The sequence below is a fragment of the Neofelis nebulosa genome, chromosome 4 (genome assembly GCF_028018385.1).
Source record: "Neofelis nebulosa isolate mNeoNeb1 chromosome 4, mNeoNeb1.pri, whole genome shotgun sequence".
NCBI classification, from domain to species: domain Eukaryota; kingdom Metazoa; phylum Chordata; class Mammalia; order Carnivora; family Felidae; genus Neofelis; species Neofelis nebulosa.
The window spans coordinates 14,313,265-14,335,683 of NC_080785.1; the positions used below are offsets into that span (position 1 = coordinate 14,313,265).

The 22,419-nt window shown below is 43.2% G+C and overlaps 1 protein-coding gene across 4 annotated transcripts; it reads right to left on the minus strand.

Annotated features, from left to right (window-relative positions):
- Positions 1 to 12,560: 12,560 nt before the first annotated feature.
- Positions 12,561 to 21,050, minus strand: NDUFB2 (NADH:ubiquinone oxidoreductase subunit B2). Of its 4 annotated transcripts, none has more exons than XM_058724077.1 (4): positions 20,901 to 21,050; positions 15,756 to 15,900; positions 14,502 to 14,600; positions 12,561 to 12,969 (listed from the first exon to the last, which is right to left on the minus strand). In XM_058724077.1, the coding sequence occupies exons 1-3, from the start codon at positions 20,996 to 20,998 to the stop codon at positions 14,526 to 14,528; spliced, it is 318 nt and encodes a 105-aa protein (XP_058580060.1). In that variant the 5' UTR covers positions 20,999 to 21,050; the 3' UTR covers positions 12,561 to 12,969; positions 14,502 to 14,525. The 4 variants fall into 4 exon arrangements, with proteins under 4 accessions (XP_058580060.1, XP_058580061.1, XP_058580059.1 ...); XM_058724078.1 differs by having other exon boundaries at positions 12,561 to 12,966; positions 14,498 to 14,600; XM_058724076.1 differs by having other exon boundaries at positions 14,498 to 14,600.
- Between the last annotated feature and the right edge of the window lie 1,369 nt (positions 21,051 to 22,419).

Consider the following 22,419-nt stretch of genomic DNA (forward strand, 5'->3'; position numbering starts at 1 on the left):
GAATTTCCCATCCAACAAAAGAGGGAAGAATGTTTTAGGAACCAGAATTCTCTGCTGCCAGTGTTTCTTCTTCAACACAAATACCACGTGCATACAAGTCTGTCCACTCCCAGGAAGGAAGAGGAGAGAGCCTGAGTTCTGACCTTTTGGTGGTCTGGCATGATGGAAAGGAGCTGCTGCTACAGCTTGGGAGATTGGCTGTGGAGAGCCTGCCGATCGGCTCTGCCCTTCTAACCGCCAGATCCGCGTGTGGCTGGTCACCTGACGGGGCAGTTTGCAATCGCCAAGCATCGTTCTCTTTCCTGTTCTGGGATTTTGTCGCGGAGCTCTTTCCCCTAGCCACCACCGTTCATTTCTGAGGGATGGAACAAAAATGCAGCATGGCCTTTCTGTGTGGTGCATGTCCAGTCTTTGATGCATTTTTATCAAGTGAAGCTGTTTTATTTAAACGGAGAACGAGAGGTGAGGACGAGATCCGTGTTGGTGTAGAGGAAAAGGGGATGCTGCATCTTTTTCCTGACCTACTGGGTTTCTGGCCTTTGTTTCCTTGCTCACTGAGGGTGTCTGCCTAACCGCGCAGGCTGGGACGTGCTGGCACACATTGCCTTCTTTTCTCACTGGGTCCAGCAATGAAGACAAGTGTTGGGGATTTTTTTTTTTTTTTCCTCCACAATGTAGCACATTCTCAGGAAAATACAGTTGATATCTTCCTCCTAAGCTCTTCCAGTCATCAAGTACTTATGTGGCTACTTGGTCCAGGGCACAAATGCCATGGCGGTATCTATCTAATTAAAAGCCTACAAAACTGCTTGATAACGGTTTTGAATGTGAGACATTTATGTAATTTAAATGTAAGGTACAAGTTTTAATTTCTGAGTTTCTTCTATTATATTTTTATTAAAAAGAAAATAATTTTCAGATTTAATTGAATCGGAATAAAATAATACTTCCCGCCAGAATTATATTCCTGGAAAATTGTATTTTTGTTATAGAAACAACTTTTAAAGAAAGATCGTTATCCTTTTCTCTACCTAAATATGGGGAGTCTTAGCGTAATGACAGATATTTATAATTTTTAAATTAATGGTACTTGCTGGATCCACACTAACATCTTTGCTAATATCTCATGTTTTCCTCCAACTTATGCTTACACTACATCCTCCGTCCTCTTTCCAGTCTTTATCTGGAATATGCAACCGAGAATAAAAATGGTGGTGTCTCCATTCATTCTCCTTCTTCCTTTTTTCCCAAGCCTGGTCTTCAAAAGGTCGGGTAATTTGGCAGCTGAGTTCCCTTAGTAGAGAATAGAGCAATTTCAGGTGTATTGGGACTGAGGGGAGGATGCATGAGGCCTAACAGCAGTTGTTTTTATAGAAAGGGCTGCTGTAGTACCAAGAACCTCATCCTTTGTCTTTGCATAAGTGGAAAATATAATCTACTCGTAGCTTCCTTTGGCCTTTACTAAACGGTGGTATAATTGCAGTAGTAACAAAGAAAGTAATTCTGGATATATTTATTAATGGCAAATTAATGACAAATCCAGCCTAGAATCTCTTGTCAGCATTTAGGAATGTAAATCAAATCAGACATACTTAGCACAACCAAGCTATGAAGCCAAGGACCTTACGGAAATTAGGACTTATGAAATAAATCAGGGAATTAGAAATTGGTATTTAAACATTTCAAATTGTAACTCACTCCACTATCTATCTTTCAGCCTGTTAAGCTCACTGCCATTCGATGCTTTTTGCTAAAATACCTGTATTCAGGGGAAGGCCTACTGAAAACTCCGCAGACTTGTAGAAGGTTGTCCTAGTAAAATGGAAAGTATCCTGAAGTTATTGATGAGTTTGAAAAGCAATGCGTTTATCTTAAGTCCTACATGAGCAGAGCAATATCTTACAGATTCAGAAATGGCAAAGATTCTTGTTGATCTGAACAGCATCTTGTGTGCATAATTTTGCTTCTCTTCTAAAAGCATTGTTTATTTTTCTTCTTAAATATGTCCCCATCCATGCTCTTAAGCTGGTTGGTGTGTTCCCTTTACCAAGATTGGAGAGAGCTGGGCTGGAAAAGTAGGCCTGTCCTGCTGAGCAGGTAGAGCCCGCCGGAGGAGGCCTGGCCGCATGACTCTCCGGTGGCGGGAGCCAGCACAGCACTAGTGATGGAGGAAGCTTAGCATTGGAATCTTCAAAATAAAATTCAAGGTGATACACGTTTTTCTTTCCATCCTATTTAGAATAGGTTGCTGTCTCACTTGAAAAGAGGAAACAGACTTGATCTCAGATGAAGCTGTGCCCAGAAGCCAGGCTCAGGGTGTTCTTGGGAGATTTTTATAGCGCCCTTAAAAAGTAAAAATAAAATTTTAATATTTCTGTTCCCTTTTTTCCATCTCTAGTTTACAAATGACATGATAAAGGGGTTTCCTCTTACTTTTTGATGCTTAGACTACAGATAGACTTGTTGAGCTCCTAAGAAGATACAAGGAAGAACTCCTTGTTTGTGCAAAGCACTTTATGAATAATTTTGTACAGATAGTGTGTGGCTGCTTCACTGACTGTCTTGTAAGGTTGTAGTTAACCTGTCTTTTCCGTAAAGTGGCTGCGGTGCCTTCTATAGTGTATTTTATTTTGGGTAAGGAAAGGTGAAGCCTTCTGAAAAATTTGAGAGCAAACATAAAAGATTGTTTCAAAATATGTAGTATTCTTGATGGACTTTTTTGTCATCAAACCAGAGTGTAGAGTTTAGACTTTTGCCACTGAAATAACATTGACCAAAAAACTTAGAAAAGGGATTTGTGAATAGAAAATCCAGTGTGACCATTCGTATTTATATGCACCTTAAAAGAAGATTCTTTCCAGCTGTCAAATTCTGGTTCCTGAACATCCAGTCCCTGATTGCACTTACGATCTTGTAGGATGTACTGGAGCGTCCTAGAAGATAAAATGCCATGTAAAGCATGTATGTTACATTTATGTTGGTGTTGGAAGAGAAAGAGCATATTATGTAGTTCTAAAGAGGTAATCAAGGCTTCAACACTGTCAACCAGAAACTCTGTAAATATTTCCTAGATTCTCCTTTGGTGCAGTCCCAGCTCTCTTAGCACACGATGTTCTCTTTGAGTCACCAGGCAGTGCTGGGGCTGCTGGATCCCCTCCCAGGCCCCCACTGCCCCTCCTGTGCACTCACTCCCCAGCCTTGTGTGGACCCCGTCTAGCTTTAGTTTGAAGCACATTGCAGGGTTCAGGTGACCTCTTCAAAAAACTACCTCCTTAGAATGAGGTAATGAATAGTTATTTATTTTAAAATATGAAAAGTCGGGAGCTCTAGAACATGAAGATGATTTAAGATTTTAACTTTTATGTGTACTTGTATTTGAGCACTCTCATTTTGTCCTAAAGGGCATTATGCATTTCAGCAGTAATACTGAAAAATGTAGCTCAGAGTTTCTGATTGTTAATGCAGGTGGTGCCAGAATCTGTTTAGGGGTACGCTTCAGAATCTTAACCTTAAGTCAGTTGCATGAAATTAGATAGTTACGGTAACAGTTCACTAACAGTGATACACTTAATTTTCAGTAGGCTTGGCAAGACAGTACATCTTCATAAAGAGTTAGCCGCAGCTTCATCACATGCACAGATCCTCCTGTAGAGAGACTGCCCAGCGAAGAGGGTGGAATGATGCCCCCTGATCCTCTTCTTTGTCTGAGTTGGCATCGTTAGCACTAGAATATCAGCACCTTGGGACTAGCAGATTCCCACCATTAAGGCTATTTAAAAAAACAAAAAAACAAAAACAGTAACCAGACATGGAAAGTTTACTGTGAGTATGACAGCAGATAGCTTAGGGGTCATACACTGAAACGGTGTAGATGAGGCTCTAGAAAAATACCTTGACAATTTGCCAAATGATCTTTACTGTGCCTTCACGATGCAATAAAAAAGCTAAAATTTTAGCAGAAATCAGTGATATGTGAAGAGAGCAGCCACTCTGGTCTAACTCAGCTGTGTTAATATTTTGTAGAGCGCAACGTAGACCGCAAAGATCAGTGCACTCACGGGTTTATAGCCGAAATCACATTTAAAAAATGAGAAAACACACAGGTAAATTTTCGGTGAACAAAATTATTTTTTTAAAGCACGTAATCCCTAGTAGAGTCAGATATATTTATCACATAGAGCAAGTAGGTTGAAAATTATAGTTCAGTGACATTTCTAGAGAAACTTTTTCTACTCCAATAGGTTCTTCAAAGCATGGAACTTTTATATAACAGAAACGTTTGACAGACATTTTAAGGAGTTGCTGTCATTTGGGGTTGGAAATAATATATGCTGGGCAGCAGTCCCTTCTCAAGAGTGAGAAGGAGGATGCTAGTAACATAGAGGACAGAATTTGATTTTATCACTTTCCAGAGTACTGCCAACCTGAACAGGGATTTTTCAGAGTTTAAAATGTAAACTGGCCTCCCAGGACTTGTTTGCAAATTAAGTGGGGCTGTCCTGGTCATGCTGTTCGGGGTGCCACGGGGGGCCCCTTTAGGAGGGGGCATTGGACCAGTTGGGACGTGGCCGGTGGCTGTGAACTGGACACACTCCATGGTGTGCATTTTGTGTCTTGTTTTCATTTCTTGCCACCCCCAGGAAAGGCACTGTACTGTCTCCAGCAGGTTCTCTAGATGTTTTACTAGGTTGTAAATGCCCATAGGCTGTTGTACTCTGGTATGTATGTACTATGATGCCCATGGGCTGTTGAGCCCCAAGGAGTGCAGTAGGATCTCTGCCTGATGCGTACATTGACCAGAGGAGAGGGAGGTAGCCAGTGTATTGCTAGCTCTGATAAAATTGAAAATACTGGGAAGATTTTGTTTAATCAGCACACTAGAGAGTAAGCTTTGTTTTGTTGTTTTCAGATAACTTATTTTCACTTCTGTTTGGGTAAAGATATTGAAATTGAAATTGACTCCTAAATTTTGCCAGTAGCGGAAAGGGTAATTGATGGTTTCTATCAGGATTTTTAAGGTAGAGGATGACAGAAACGTTAAGTCCCACAATCTTAAAGTAAGGCAGCAGTGCTTTATTTTAACACGCATCGGGATTGTTCGTCCTCACCTCAAAAAAGTGATTAGGTAGATCTTTAATTTCAACATCCACAACTTCAGCTGTTAATTTTTAATCCTTTTTTATTTAATTTTTTTATCCTTTGACCCCTTCTACCCAACTGTTCATTTAGTTTTATTAATTACTAAATTAGTTTTATTAAAATGTTTAATTTTATTAAAATGTATAATTTTATTTAACAGAATTCTGTTCTAATTGTAGTGCATGGGGACACAGCCAGTGTATCCGTTTGTGTGTGTGTGTGTGTGTGTGTGTGTGTGTGTGTGTGTGATGGGTTTGTGTTTTAAGGATTCTATAGATCAAAGTACTCTTGGAAAGCAGCCGAAATGTTTGTTCGTGTTAGTCCCGAACACAGGACTTGGGCAAGCGTCTGCCGCTCTGGCAGGCTGGGCACATGGTCCGCCACGAGCAGCCGGCTGTCATCGGTCTGGGGAGGTGGGCGGGAAATTCGCCGAAGAGACGCGGCAGAGGGCTTCTGCTTACAGGGGCCGAGATGGGGTTAAAAGTTGCTTCAGTACCAGTTTTGTGTTGAAAATGATTCTGTGTTGCATTTGTGTGTTAAGCCTTTTTTAACCCACTTGGAGTTTGGTGGAAGAAACTTGAGACTGGCATAAGCAGCAAAGCTCATGGAGTAGGCACAAATGTAGAGAACATGGACCAAAATGGGAGGTGGGAGGGTGTGGGAGTAAGTCGGGGGCTAGGGAAAAGTTGATGTGATGGTGGGAAATAAACTATAATTACCTGAAATAAAACGTAAGAGTGCAATAAGTGTGCTTTTTATTCTAAGCTGTGAACAGTTTTTTAAAAGAAATTATTCCTTCCTACTAACATTTGTGTATGTTCCATAGCTGATTAAAACCGGCTATGTAAACATATAATGCCTTTTTATTCATGTTAATTACCAACATAAGTGGCTAACCTTTATGTCTTATTTATCTTCATGTTCTAATAGTTTACATACAGGAGTGCGTGTGCGTGCGTGTGTGTATGTGTATGTGTATGTGTATGTGCTGTATTTCCCTCCATTTGGAAATGCATTCATTGGGTCCTCTGTTCTTCTTATGGCCATGCCACAGGTTATGTTCTTGATTTGGCCTTCGTGATATTGCCTGATTTGAAGGACTCTATCACAGTGCTGTATTTTTGTGGTGTTCTCATTTGTTAGTTGTACACGCTGACCCTTTCCTCACTCAGCAGTAGCTTTCTTAGGAGCGTACAGCTGATGAGGGGACTGAATTTGACCATTCCTCGACATACATCCCTTTGAATTCTAGTTCAGTACTTAGGATTGCTCTTTGGTTTAAACCAGGAAAAAGGAAATCACCCCGTTGTCATTCACTTCTTGGTTTGAGGACAATTCTTCTAGAAAGGAGAGGAAAGGGAAATCCTTCGTGTTTTAACTGCAGTGAATTAATGGCTCCTGGTTTACCACTCCAGACCTTACGGCGATTCACACACACATTCCTCTCTCTCTTGCTGCCAAAGGTTTGTTTGGCTTTAGTTCACTTCGGTTCCACTCAAGCATTGAAAAGGTTCTCATGGAGTCTGGGGTGTGCCCAGTGAAAAAAAATGGGGACTTTTAAATTGTCCACAGACCTCTTTATACCTGCTTTGCAAAAATTACAATGGAGTAACTATTTTTAAAGCTTATTTTTCAATTCATAAAAAAGACATTTATTTTCAGTCAAATGGATAATGTCTCCCTCTTGTCCCTCAATCCTCAGTGTTTGCTTGAAATTTTTTTTTTTTTTTTTTTTTTTTAATCTTCCCCATACCCACTCCTTGATACTTTGGTTCTTTCCTGCTCAGGTCCCTTCATTTGTACTTTGGAGTTTTTCTCATGTAAATTTGTACAATGGAAAATATTGTTCAGTTTGGATAGAAAGCATGGAGAATTAAAAAAAAAAATAGCTGAAATTCAGATTGAAGAGATTTATTTCTGTGTAAAGTTATTTAAAAACTCTGTATTATATAAAAGGCAAAAAGTTCTATGTACTTGATGTGAATATGCGAATACTGCTATAATAAAGATTGACTGCATGGAGAAGTCTTTATCAAGACTCTTTTTCTAGCACTATCCCATCCAGTAACGTAAGTAGTTGGGGTTTTGACAGTACTTCCAGGCAATGCGGAGACCCGGAGATGTGCGTTTTGTTTCATACATGTCAATCCCTGCTTGGTGAGTAGAAGTTACTTGTATGAAAAATATTTTTAAAGTAAGTAGTCACGATGAATGCCTGGTACATTGTACCGACTGCACTCGGGTGGTGGGGACAGCCTTTTGTCCAGTGTTGGTGTTGGTGGTGACCCTCAAGTATGTTACGGTGCTGTGAGCTGACTGCTGCCCTCCAGTGGCTCAGCTGAAGTGTGCAGTAACTGAGTCATTGAAGGAATCAGTCTGGAGAAGTTCCCCTTGAATTGTATAGGTTTCCAATTTTTCTGACACAACTTCCAAAACATTTTGCATAGGAACACAGAATGTGCTCATAGACATGTATTTGAAACTACGCACTTGTGTTTTTTAAAAATGCTAGTTACCCCAAACAGTTCATTTTGTGCATGATTTCACGACCTGGAGTCTGAATGACTCCTAGAATAACGTCAGGTGATGTCAGATAACTGGGCAGTTTCCAGAAGAGAAGTCAACCATTTTAAAACTTCACCTGGAAACCCTATGTCTGAGAATAATGTGAAGAAACAGAAATATCTTCAGGTTGGTACCTTATTTGAGGAATCTGGTTTGTTTTTCATGCCCCTCCAGCTAATCATAAAATTCTGTGGAGACCACTATTTTCTCTGAACTATAGCTTTCTCATCTTAAAAAAAGAAAGTAGTTCTGTAATACAGATATTATAGAAACTTTTTTTTTGAATTGCTTTTTTTAATGTTTATTTATTTTTGAGAGAGACAGAGACAGAATGCGAGTGGGTTTAGGAGCAGAGAGACAGAGACAGAGACAGAGACAGAGACAGAATCCGAAGCAGGCTCCAGGCTCTGAGCTGTCAGCACAGAGCCCGACGCGGGGCTTGAACTCACGAACTGTGAGATCATGACCTGAGCCGAAGTCGGACACTCAACCGACTGAGCCACCCAGGTGCCCCAAAACTTTTTTTTAGAAACTCATTTTAAAGTAAACTTCATAGAGGATTACAACAAAGTGATTGGGGCCTTATGTTTTAAGAACGTATTACTCTACTAGAAATTTTCCTTAAAACTTGGTCTAGAACGTGAACGCTTTCATTATTGTGATAAAATTCTATCACAAAGCACTCTACCACACCAGTTTTGAGACTTTATCAGGGGCTGTGATAATTGGACCTGCTGTCTGGATTATGTAGTACTCCTAGGCTGATAAATGCCAGTGCAGAAGGAGCTCCTAAAGATAATTCTGGTCCAGGGGCGCCTGGGTGGCTCAGTCGCTTGAGCATCCAATTCTTGCTTTTGGCTCGGGTCATGATCTCAGTTCATGAGTTCAAGCCCAGCATCAGGCTCTGTGCTGACAGTGCAGAGCCTGCTTGAGATTCTTTCCTTCTCTCTGCCCCTCCCCCACTCCTTCTCTCAAACAAAAAAAAAAGATATTCTGGTCCAGGTCCCCTCATTGTCAGATACCCAATAGGAATCCCCAAGGATGACACAGCCAAGACTCCGGACTTTTGTTTTCAACATCAGCAGCATGCGCCATTTTCTACATGTATGTGTGTGTGTACGATTTTGTTATGGTTTAATAGCTGTAACAAAATTTGGACAGAAGTGGGTGTTCACTCCGTGACAGTGAGTTTGTAGCAAGAAGTGGATGTTGTGCCAAGCATACTGCACTTGCCCCTGCTGTCTTTGCCAGTCGGTCAAGCCCCTGCTCAGGTACGTGACAAGAGGCGGAGTCCTGGCTGCTGGGATGGGCAGTTCCTGTTTCCCCGCACCATACGCTGTGGCCCCACTGGTGCTTTCTAGGAGGTGGCAGCGGCGGACAGCCAGGCCGACCTCCCACAGAACAGTTTTGGGGGCACACAGGACCCAGAGGACTTCCGTACCTTCCCATAACATGCGTACAACCAGGGGTCCTTACACAGTACCTCCCTTGTGGTGTTTGTACTCAGGGTTCCATGGGAAACGTTATAAATTTGTGTTAAAATCTGACGCTCTCTGTTGCCATCAGTCATTTCTTCACCACCTGCCTTTCCTTTTGTGAAGGTCCATCTTTTCCCTCCATCTAGCAGGCCATACCCTAACACTCGGAGTATGCATATACGGGAATGTTTGACGAGTTACAGGAAAGTTTGCGGCTTTCCTATAAAATTGGACTGGGACTCAAGCGTCACCATAAACTTGCCTTGGACCCAGTGGTCTAGAAATAACAGTTGCTTACATTTAGAGATCATTTCCTTCACAGCAGATGTGGTTCTAGAGGCTTCATGTGCTAACACATTTAATCTAATCCCTTTTACAAATGTGGAAGTTGAAGAAGAGATCAAATAAGGAATGCAGGGGCGCCTGGGTGGCGCAGTCGGTTAGGCGTCCGACTTCAGCCAGGTCACGATCTCGCGGTCCGTGAGTTCGAGCCCCGCGTCGGGCTCTGGGCTGATAGCTCGGAGCCTGGAGCCTGTTTCCGATTCTGTGTCTCCCTCTCTCTCTGCCCCTCCCCTGTTCATGCTCTGTCTCTCTCTGTCCCAAAAATAAATAAAAAACGTTGAAAAAAAAATTTTTTTAAAAATAAGGAATGCATCCAAAGTCACATCAAGTAAATGGTAAAGCAGTGAGTCAGATCCAGCAAGTTTGACCCCAGACTGAATTCATGAAGCACTGTGCCAGTTTTTCAAACGGAGTCCCTTAGTGGGTGGTAGAACCTGGCTCAGTTAACCATTTTAGAGTAAGAGAAAGTAGTGTGTATCACAGGTAAGTACTGTGTCATAAAACTTTTGGATTATACACGCAAGCATATATTCTAGGCCACCGTGTAAAATTAGCGAGTAGGTCATGATCAAAAAGGCTTACACAATGCTGTACTGACTCTCACAAGCTGACTCGGCCTAGAGCCAGGCTGGCGAGCCAGGATCTGAACCTCAGCTCTCAATTGTGTGAGCTTGGGCAAGTTACCAATCTATAGTTCAATGTCCTCGTCTATAAAATGTGGACTTAACATGTGCAAAGTGTTTGCCACAGTGCCTGGCCCATAGTTAAGCCATAAGCTTTCTCTAACTACATAGCCATCGCTCACATGTACGTCATGCTTTGGTACCTTCTCCTACTTTATTTTCCCATAAGCTGTACAGCTGCCCCCTGAACATGGGTTTGAACTATAATGGTTCACTTATACATGATTCTTTTTGATAAAGACAGTACAGTACTATAAATGTATTTTCTGCTTTTTTTTTCTCTAGCTTTACTGTAATACAGTATATAACACACATAATGTGCCAGACATGTTAACTGCCTGTTACCAGTAAGGCTTCTAGTCAGCTGTAGGCCATTAAGTTCTGGGGGAGCCAAAAGTTATACCCGGACTTTCGACTCCACAGGGGTGGCACCCCAACCCCTGGGTGGTTCAAGTCAAATGTGATAGGGCGGAGGCTTTTTTTTAATTTTTTTTTTCAACGTTTTTTATTTATTTTTGGGACAGAGAGAGACAGAGCATGAACGGGGGAGGGGCAGAGAGAGAGAGGGAGACACAGAATCGGAAACAGGCTCCAGGCTCCGAGCCATCAGCCCAGATCCCGACGCGGGGCTCGAACTCACGGACCGCGAGATCGTGACCTGGCTGATGTCGGCCGCTTAACCGACTGCGCCACCCAGGCGCCCCAGGGTGGAGGCTTTTTAAAGTTACCTTTCATTCAAATCAGGCAACTCTGATTTCTAAGGCAAAGAGGTTAATGGGACTATCTTACTTGAGTTCAGGGTTACAGATGAGTACGGATCAATAAAACACTTTGTGAGGGGGAGGGGGGGCGCAGAGACAATAAAAATTAGACCTAAAAAGTACAGAGAAGAGACGGCTTTTTAAAGATCTTACAGACTTGGGGCGCCTGGGTGGCGCAGTCGGTTGAGCGTCCGACTTCAGCCAGGTCACGATCTCGCGGTCCGTGAGTTCGAGCCCCGCGTCGGGCTCTGGGCTGATGGCTCGGAGCCTGGGGCCTGTTTCCGATTCTGTGTCTCCCTCTCTCTCTGCCCCTCCCCCGTTCATGCTCTGTCTCTCTCTGTCCCAAAAATAAATAAAAAAGCGTTGAAAAAAAAATTAAAAAAAAATAAAAATAAAAAATAAAGATCTTACAGACTTAACAGCTGAGACCATGCCCTCTTCTCCAGGTAAGTGAACACAAAACAAAAAAAAGTATCTAGCAACAGGCTCTTGACTACTGGAGCTGGAGGGGGGAGGGGGAAACTGTTCCCCTTGCTTCAGCTTTGCTGCCTTTGTGCCTACTCCTGACACCTGAGGACCAAGGATCACTTCTGTTTAGAGCCTGCCAGAGGCTTCTCACTGCATCAAACATAAAATCCAAACCTGCAACCATGACCTGTTAACCTCATCTAGTCCCCTGGGCTCCTCACCTACTGGAGCCCCACTGGACTTTGTGCTCCTGAAACATAGTGACCTTGGTCCCACCCTAGACCTTGCTTCTTGCGACTGCTTGTCCCTGGAGCACTCTCCCCTTGAGACTCTCACACAGATGGTTTCTCCTACCTGTTCAGGTGCCTCCCACCCAAAAGATCAGTACCCACCTATCTGTAGCACATCACCCAACATCATTTCCTTCGGGGCACTTAGTAAATCTCACGTAATCAATTTGTGTCTGTCTTCCCTTCCTAAAGTCTTTTAAGTTCCTTAAGAACCGGGTCATCTTGGGATGCCTAGATGGCTCAGTCGGTTAAGCATCTGGCTCTTGGTTTCGGTTCAGGTCATGATCTCATGGTTTTGTGAGTTCAAGCCCCACATCAGGTTCTGTGCTGGCAGCGCAGACTGTGCTTGGGATTCTGTCTCCCTCTCTCTCTCTCTCTGCCCCTCCCCCACTCCTGCTCTCTCTCTAAATAAAAAACCTTAAACATGAAAAAAAAAAAAAATCATCTTATGGGTCTTGTTCAGCAATGTATTGCCTATACTCCAGTGGTTAAAAACCTAAATTAAAAATATGAACAGTTATGTTTCTGGGCAAATCATGAAGCCATTCTATACTGCAGATTTTTATCTGTGGACAGAAGAAAATTCTGTCCTATCAGAACTGTGATGCTACAAAAAGTTGGAAGGTATTTCGAAACACATTTTAGAAAAAGTGGAATATCCTATTTCACCAGTATCTCCCATTCCTCCAGTCGTAAGAATTCCTAGTTAGACATGTATATTAGGTCCACAAACGGCCACTTAACACCGCCCAGCCCACAAGCGATAATATAAACACAAGAAATGGACCACACAAACCTCTCACCTCTGTATGTCGGGCAAGAAAACACCAGCAGTAGAGAAATGGCAAGAGTTTTCACGTTAACTGTCAACATACATAGGACTACAACATTCACTAGGAGGGCGGTATCGCTCTGCAGTTAAGTGCAGGGCCAGGCCTAATGTCACTACTCATCAACGTGTGACCCTAAGGCAAAGTTACTTCATCTCCTTGAGCCTGAATTTCCTCACTGAGAAGTGGAGCTAATGTCTGTCTACACCATGGGGTACCCCAGAGGATCCAGTGACAGGGCCTGTAACCAGTTAGGACAGCAGTTGGGAGCATAGGAAATAATCCATAGAGGGTGGCTGTCGTTATCAGAAACATCCATAACTCAGTTCCTCACTGTTGACCAAAAACACTTTAATGTACAACTTTCAGGTACGATATGAAGTCCTCAATCGCTTGAAACTTTCGCCTGACTCCTGCAGGGAAACAAAAGTAGAAAGCTTTAAGTACTTTTATTTTCAAGAATTCAAATCCATAACTTTTATTCAATTATTCAAGCATTCACTGAGCACCAATCATGAGAGTAGTCTTATAAAGTACCTTCTCAAAGGGTTTACAGTCTCATCTTTAAAATAAAATGTTAATGACTGTGTGAGAATACTGGGAAATCTGTAAGAAGAGGAGGTTTGTGCTGGCAGTCACGTTACCAAAGGGAAGGAGGGTCCTGCTAACAGAGACCCCTGGTTTACCCACGGTAAATCCAGAGACACAAAACAAGCTGTGAGACAGTTTAACCACCTGCCCTTGGGGGACATTTTTTTCCTCTCCCTCTCCTCCCCACATACCCTAAAACTGCTGTAATTTTCATGTCAATAAGTTACTTTTTTTTCCTTAAAAAAATTATTTTTTAATGTTTATTTTTCAGAGCAAGACAGACAGGGTGCAAGCAGGGGAGGGGCAGAGAGAGGGAGACACAGAATCTGAAGAAGGTTGCAGGCTCTTAGCTGTTAGCACAGAGCCCGACGCAGGGCTCAAACTCACATGAGATCATGACCTGGGCCAAAGCCGGGCACTTAACCAACTGAGCCACCCAGGTGCCCCTCAATAAGCTATTTCTAATTAAAATTATAATAGCAATACTAATAGTATGATGGAATGGGAGCATTTTTCATTTAATGCTTCCTAGCATTTAAAATAATTCCTGAAAATAAATAAAACAATTTCTAAGGCCTTCTGAGTGCTGGCAATTATTAATGCAATGATTGATTTAAAAAACATGTTACATGAGAATGTCTTAACCCCTGAAGGTTCTAGTAGAACCTTCCTTTCAAACTAAGAAAAACTCTGATTCCTAATTTGGAAAAATGAAAGGACCATAACCTTTTACTGTTTAGGGTTAATCTCCACACAATTCCGTATCGTAACACTTCTCATAAGCTGGAACTTTCTATACTTTAACACTCAGAGTAGAGCATGGTATTTCTGCAACTACAAACATAACTGCAAGCTCTGTATCTGCCTTATCCACCACTATAATCCCCCTGTGGAGTTGATACTTTAGAAAAGTCTTTGATCAATAAATAGATAGGGGCGCCTGGGTGACTCAGGCAGTTAAGCGTTCAACTCACGTTCGGCTCAGGTCGTGATCTCACATTCATGAGACGGAACCCTACAATGGGCTCCATGCTGAGGGCAGAGCCTGCTTGGGATTCTCTCTCCCGCTCTCTGCCTCTCCTGCACTCTCTCTCAAACACTAAAAAAAAAAAAAAAAAAAAAAAAAAGATGGCTAAATGGGACCCTAAATCATAACATGACTCAGGAAAAGAGAATTTTTTAAAACAAATATTGAAAAGGAAGAGGAGACAGCAAATATGAAAATACTAAAGGCAGAAGTCAGACACAATACAGTTAATTGTCCATCATGATTTTAGAAAGACCATCATAAAGTCAAAACATTTTTATCGACACAAGGCAAACAAGTTTCCAAAGGAATGTGGGGCATACCCACTTGTAAAGAGTTCAATCGACACTTTCAGTCTTCATCATCAGGGAGGATACCTAGTTCTTCATCTGTCCACTGGGAAGGATCTGGATATGGAAAGTGACCCTGGGGACAACCGTTCAAAAAAAGGTGAAGAATCTACATATATTCCATATGGTGAATTAAATTCAAAAGAAAAAAAATTTAAGGCTGTCCTACACACAGACCCTGACATGCCACAGGAAGAAATTCTACTACTTTATTATTTGCTCATCCGACTGTTCTTCAACCTGTTCAATATGAGCTGTGGCCTGAACTTCAAAGCCTACCCATTTTGGAGCCAGCAGCCCGAGCCAGCATTTCAGTATGCATCCATGATGGACGGTAGGGAGAAGGTACCCCACATCTCGACAATGCGTTAAAGCCCTGGTAAAATATAACGTCTCAAAGTGTCCTGTCAATCCTGACGGGAGATCGGGTAAGCCTCAGGTGGGCTCATTCATCTTCAGTCCCGACTCAGGGCATTTCTGGTGGCATCATCGTCTCAGGCCAAGCAGCCACATACAGGCCTGACAGCGGACCTACAGCGAGCTAGGGGTGTCCACGTGCTGCCAATTCAGACACCAAACAGCTCCCTACAGGGGGACAAGAGCACAGGGTTCTAAGGGAAATGGGACATGAATCAACCCGATGCATCAAAGATTTGTGTATGAAGATTTTTTTCCTATCTAGATCAACGAGCACAGATTTCAACGGTGGAAAGGTTTAATTTCCTGGAGAACAGAGTCCGTGCAAAGGTGATAAAAACTCAGTTGAGGCTAGTAACATGTTAGAATGTTACCAGCAGCTAACTTCTCAAGACAAATTAGCCCACGTCTCTCCCACCCCGATCTGGCTGCCCTGGGCCCCTGCACAGACTAGATGACATCGAGCATTTAAAGCAACTGAAGTCTGAAACTTAACCCACCAAGGAACCCCTGGTTCAGAAGGTAAAAGAATTAGTTTCTAGTCTTCCTTCCGAATATGACAACCTAACAGAAACCGTAAGAGATGGATTACCAACCTGTACACCTGTGGGCAGAAAAGGTCAGAGATCATGTATTTTATTTGTTAATAGGATTCTGCATGTCCCCAAGGACAACATGGTAAAGGGATACATCCAGACAGCAAAACGGTCTACAGACAGGAAATGAAAAAGCTAAGCTATTGATATATTAGTAATAACAATCTAATTAATTATAATACTCTATTAATGTATTAGAATTATTGTCCTGCACTTACCAGCACAGCATCCGAGTCATGCCAAAAACGCCAGAGAATCCAGAACCACATGGTCCCACTGAAGAACTCGGCCTGGACCACCTGGGACTTGGTCAGCTGGGGAAACTGCCTATACCGAGGTTCGATATGCACCCCGCCACCGGCACTATGACGCAAAACAAAATGTTACACCGCTTGGTGCCTCTTCAAAGTATGAAATCATCCAAAATTTTAAAGTTAAATCTAGAAACTGAATCTAACATTTGTTTTTGTTTTTTTTTTTAAGTTTTATTTATTTATTTTGCAGAGAGAGAGAAAGCACACAAGCAGGGACAGGCAGACAGACAGAGAGAGACACAGAATCCGAAGCAGGCTCCAGGCTCCGAGCTGTCAGCACAGAGCCCGACGCGGAGCCTGACCCCACGAACTGTGAGATCATTACCTGAGCCGAAGCCAGACGCTTAACCGACTGAGCCACCCAGGTGCCCCTAAATCTAACATTTCTCATCTCCTCCATGAAATACAGGATGACTCCTCCACAGTCCCTTGAAACTGATTTTTCATAAGCCTGCTTTTAAACTTGTTTGGCAGCAAAAAACTGGCCTGCACTGATGAGATTATTATTTCCCTTTAGTGAATATTCATGTATTTTACAGAAATATGAACGTGTTGATAATGGGATACCAGCCTCAAGTTTTAGTCCAGGGAAGTGAACTTGCAGCAGTACGTCACTTAGCTGATCCAGAAAAACAAATGGGCAAATTAATCTTGTTCTGTTTAGCCATCTATTTCAAAGGCAAATTATGTCCTCTGCTCTATTACAGTCTTTATTAAAAGACCACTATATGGGAATGACGACTCAGCAAATCCTTTTTTTTTTTTTTCCTCAGTTTATTTATTTTTTTTGGTAATCTTGACACCCAATGTGAGGCCGGAACTCATGACCCTAAAAAAAAATTTTTTTAATACATAAAAGCAAATGTTTACTTTAAAAAAATAAATAATAAGCTAATACTTCTGAACAGAGCAAAGAACCTCAAAACAGTAAGTCCAAACAACTTTTCCTGGTTTTTGTTTTCATTTCAATATTGATAAACTGGGGGACACCATCCCTAAGGGCTGCAGTCTTTTTATTCAGTTAGATTTTAATTATTATAGGTGGACTCTAACGTAATATAATTTGTACTGAATGGTGTTATTGTCAAGATCTATTTAGCAGCTATACATATTCTATGATACAGAAGTTTAAAGAGAATTTCTATATAAAATGTACAGTGTTCACAAATTTCATTTCAGGTAAGACCGAGCTTGTAAAACAATGTTCTCTTCTGTGCAGCATAGAAATGAATAACTGTACCAAAACTGCACTAACATTTCTTCAAACTGTGCTGTAGATTTGAGAACATCACTAGATCTATGGTTCCTTATACATTCTTACCCACCACCCTTACTATCCTCTCCTACTCTTTTAACATTTTAATGTTCATTTATGTTTTTGAAAGGGAGGGAAGGGGCAGAGAGAGTGAGTGAGACACAGAAGCTGAAGCAGGCTCCAGGCTGTCAGCAAAGAGCCCAACTGGGAGCTTCAAATTCACAAACCTTGAGATCATGACCTGAGCTGAAGTCGGACGCTTAACCGACTGAGCCACCCAGGCGCCCCTATCCTCTCCCTTTAATTGTTAAAGGTTATTAATAATCATCATTTATTGTTTACCATGTGCCAAACACCAAAGTAAGCATTTTATATGCATTATCATTTATTTTCATAACCCTATAGACAGAGCCTATGGTTACTAATATTCACAAATGAAAACACTGGGGGATTATTTGGTGGCAAAGCCCAAGCTCTTAAATACTGCCTACAAACAACATTAATAATTTTCTCATTTTATGAATCAAAGACACAGTTCTTAATTAGAATTCCCATCAGCATGATACCACACTGAAGAGATAAAAGTTTCATTTTTATGTAAGTATTTACCCAGTATATTACACACCTATTTGGAAGGCTCTACATAAAATATTAATGGATGGTGTAAGAGGTGATTCCTATTTTTGCATATGTATTTAAATTTTTATTAACTTTTTTTTAAGTTTATTTATTTTGAGAGAAAGCGAGAGCATGAGCAGGGTAGGGGCAGAGGGGGAGAGAGAATCCCAAGCGGATAGCGTGGGGTTCTATCTCCCATAACGTGATCATGACCTGAACTGAAACCTAGGGTCTGATGCTTAACTGGCTGACCACTCAGGCACCCCTTAAGTTTTGGTTTAAATTCCAGTTAGTTAACATACAGAGTAATATTAGTTTCAGACGTATAATATAGAAATCCAACACTTCCATGCAACACCCAGTGCTCATCACAAGTGCCCTCCTCAATCCCCATCACCTAGGTCACCCATCCCCCCACCATCAGCTTGTTCTCTAGGGTTAAGAGTCTGTTTCTTGGTTGCCTCTCTTTTTCCCTGCCTTCGCTCATTTGTTTTTCTCAAATTCCACATATGAATGAAATAATATGGTCTTTATCTATGACTGAATTCACTTAGCAATACACTCTGGATCCACCCACGTTGTGGCAAATGGCAAGATTTCATTTTTTTATGGCTGAGTAATATGGATTTTTTGTTTGTTTGTTTGTTTGTTTTTTCAACGTTTTTTATTTATTTTTGGGACAGAGAGAGACAGAGCATGAACGAGGGAGGGGCAGAGAGAGAGGGAGACACAGAATCGGAAGCAGGCTCCAGGCTCCGAGCCATCAGCCCAGAGCCCGACGCGGGGCTCGAACTCACGGACCGCGAGATCGTGACCTGAGCTGAAGTCGGACGCTTAACCGACTGCGCCACCCAGGCGCCCCTGTTTGTTTGTTTTTAAATAGTGACCACATATTACTTTTAAAAGGCACCTTCAAGGGGCACCTGGGTGGCTCAGTCAGTTGGGCGGCTTACTTCAGCTCAGGTCATGATCTCACAGTTTGTGGGTATGAGCCCCACGGCAGGCTCTGTGTTGACAGCTCAGAGCCTGGAGTCTGCCTCGGATTCTGTGTCTCCCCCATCTCTCTGTTCCTCCCTGCTTGTTCTGTCTCCAAAAAATAAAGTTAAAAAAAATAAAAAATAAAAGGCTCCCTCAAGCATCATTGCTTTACGACCTGAAGAATACATCACACTGTTTCTGTAATGCCATCATGTGCCAATTTTATTTAACAGTATTTATTCAGGACCTATCTATGCATATAAATACTTCATTTTACAAACAAACTATGGGGATGAGAATTCAATATATTGTAACAACAGGCTTCCTCTTTGATACGTTTTAGATACAAGGGCCCATCAGTTAAATTCATTAAAATAATATTTGAGAATTACAGTTCAAACTCACTACCAGGAACTCTCCAACATTTCATTATTGCCACAGTGACCTGCTGTTTTAACTATGACTTGAAATAAGTGGGTCGTTGGGGCGCCTGGCTGGCTCAGTTGGTAGAGCACGCAGCTCTGGATCTCAGGGTCATGAATTTGAGTCCCACACTGGGTGGAGAGAGCATTTAAAAAAAAAAAAAAAAAAAAAGAGGGGCACATGGTGGTTCAGGTCATGATCCCACAGTTCATGGATTTGAGCCCCACGTCTGGCTTTGTGCTGAGCTTGTTCAGAGCCTGGAACCTGCTTCAGATTCTATCTCCCTCTCTCTCTGCCCTTCCCCTGCTCACGTTCTCTCTCCTTCAAAATAAACAAACATTAATTTTTTTTTTTTTTTTTTTTTTTTTTTTAAGACAGGCACCTATGTAGCTCAGTGGGTTAAGCATGCAACTCCTGACTTCAGCTCAGGTCACGAACTCGCAGTTAGTTGAGATCAAGCCCCTCATCGGGTTCTGCCCTGACAGTGCACAGTCGGCTTGGGATTCTCTCTCCCTCTCTACCCTTCCCTTGCTCATGCTCCCTCTCTCAAAATAAGTAAATAAACAGTAAAAAGAAAAAAAACAAACTTCCAAGGCCAAACAGCTAGACTGTGGCAGAGGTGACATTTGAATTGAGGCAGTTTGAGGCCACAATCCTGCTTTTAACCACTACCCTACCCTGCCTCCTGGAAAAACGTAGATGATGATCTAAGGGGCCTGGGACATCACCTGTAAAAATCGGGCGTTCTACTTTCTGTCCTGCTCGTACTGAATCTCTGCACTACCAATTCATTTTTGGCAGAAGTGCCCTCCCTTGGCATCCCAGCACTATGATCTCCAGTTGAATTTTTGGGCTGCCTCACGGGTGACTCCTCTATTGCTCATTCTCTTAATTCTGGCGTTGTGAGAGTGAACCCTAACACGAACTATGGGATTCGGAGATAATGTGTCAATTGATTCTGCCAAAGGGAACATTCTCATAGGGAATGTTGATAATGGAGGAGGCTATGCATGAGAACAGGGGCCTTATGGGAAATCTCTGTACCTACCACTCAATTCTGCTGTGAACCCAAAACAGTTCTAAAAAATAAGATCTCTTTTTTTTTTTTTTTTTTTATTCCTATATTGTCCAAGCATCCACTTTTGGCTCTCTTCTCACCCTTCGGCACTCTCCCTGGGTGATCACCTCCACAACCTTAAGAGAATTCATCCTCCACCCTGAAGCCAGAGTAACTATTCAGAATGGAATTAAAATCTGGTTATGTGACATCTAATTAAAACCTCGCTGGGATCGCTATCGCCTCCGTTAGAAATCCTCCAGCCGGGCATGCGGACATTCCCTCCCTACGTCCCAAGGTCTCCCGAGGCACTTCGGACACTCCTTGCCTCGCACTTGACGCTTCAAAACACACCGTACAGGTTGTTTCCTCTGCCAGAACGCCCTCGCCTCCCCCAACTCCTGCTCTCGCTTCCAGATCAGCTCTAGCTTGCCTCCACGTTCAACTGAATTTCCCAAAGGCAGGCTCCCCTGGGGCAGGAGCGGCCCCCCGCACAGTGGAAAACCTGCCAAGCAAACAGTGCCCCGGCGCCCACTGCCCCCCGGCTCTCCCTGGCCCCCACGTCACGGACCGGGACTCCAAGTCCCAGCATGCCTCGGGGCGGAGATCGCTGGAGAGACCCGGTCCGCCCAGGTGCCCCGCGTCAAGGTGAGCGCGTCCCGAAGACAGGCGCTTTCCGTTAGAAGCAGGCGGGGCCCCTCTCCCAGCCAACACTCACTGACGGACTCCAGTGCCTCCAGCCGCCCCGGAGCCGCGGCCTCTGAACAAGTGGTTTCCAACCCGAAAGAAAGGCGCCAACCGCTTCAGAGCCGACATGCCAGCCCGCGTCCGGATCGCCGTTCCCAGGCCGCACCGCCTCTTACGCCACTTCCCCCCCGGCGCCCCGCCCCGTTACGTCATGATGTCGCCCCGCCCATCTCCCAGAAGGTGGCGTTTGCCGGGGGAAAGGCGTTAGGAGTGTCCCGGCTTCAGGCTTAGCTTTAGGAGACCCTCTTGGCGCGCTTGTGCTGGGAAACCAACACTGAGTCTGCTCACTCGCTCCTCTCTGACTGCTCATCTACACGGTGTTTTCCCACCTCCATCCGCTCCTCTGCCTGTTCTTCCCTAATTAACTGCCTTCTGGACCCCCCTTAAGGCTGCTAGACCCTTTCTGAAGCAGAGGACCTGCCCAAAGCGAGTCCTTTGTGCTCTCCTCTCCTGCAAGAGGCTCACAACAGTTTTCTTTAAAGTCTTCGTTTTTTTTATTGTTCTGCCACTTGATTACCAACCAGCAGCCAGTGGTGCGTAAATACCAGTACATGGACTGGTGGCATCAGAATCACCTAAGGAGCCCGATCCCAGATACTCTTCAGTCTGGAGCAAGGCCGAGGAATCTGCATGTTAGCGTGCCCTCCAGTTTATGCAGTGCTCTAATTCCCTGATCCTGAGCCAAGCCCTAGATTCTTGACTTTTGTCTCCTAATATTGCCTTCTATTAAATCCTGGATGGACTCTAAGCTCCTCTAGACACCCACACCACCATCTCCCCCCAACCCTCCCAGAAATTCTTAGGGTCTTTACTTACCGGTTATGGTCTTCCTAAAAAGTTGCAAGTTTGATTAACTGATTTATTTTTTTAAGTTTGTTTATTTATTTGAGAGAGAGTGTGCTCACATGCGAGCGGGGGCGGGGAAGAGAAGGAGAGACAGAATCCCTAGCAAGCTCCATGCTGTCAGGGCAGGGCCCAGCTGGGGCTTGATCTCCCCAACCTGAGATCGTGACCTGAGCCAAAGTGAAGAGTGATTGCTTAACCGACTGAGGCACCCAGGCACCCCCCACAAGGTTAATTTATAAACTTAGCCTGCCAGCCTCACACCTTGGAGATTTGAAATGCATCGTTTGCTAAGCCCTGAAGACTTCACTCTCAGAGTCACAAGCATGAAGAAGAGGATACTTATGGAGAGAAATGCAGACCTAAATTTAGGGATTTCAGTGCACTGAATATAACTGACATCCTTCCTGTGCCAAGATCTGGGTCTCCATGTGCCCTGTAACAGGAAACCTGTCTCCCTGGAGTTACACTCACATAAAGCTTGGAATTACTGAGTTGCCTTGTGACCTTCTGAGCAGCCTATTAATTTAACCCCTGGCCCTGTAGAACTCTCTCCCCTCCCAGCTTGTAAGCTGGTGTATAGAGGAGAGAATCCACTATTTTCTGGATGAAAGTTGACTTTCCAGTTGATACACAAGAGCATGGCT

Excerpts from the sequence above, each read along its gene's own strand:
- NDUFB2 (XM_058724077.1), bottom strand. The coding sequence starts at position 20,998 with ATGTCGGCTCTGAAGCGGTTGGCGCCTTTCTTTCGGGTTGGAAACCAC. Across the intron at positions 15,901-20,900 it reads GGAGGCACTGGAGTCCGTCA|TGCCGGTGGCGGGGTGCATA; the intron begins GTGAGTGTTGGC and ends TTTGCGTCATAG. Across the intron at positions 14,601-15,755 it reads ATGACTCGGATGCTGTGCTG|GGTCACTTTCCATATCCAGA; the intron begins GTAAGTGCAGGA and ends GGTTGTCCCCAG.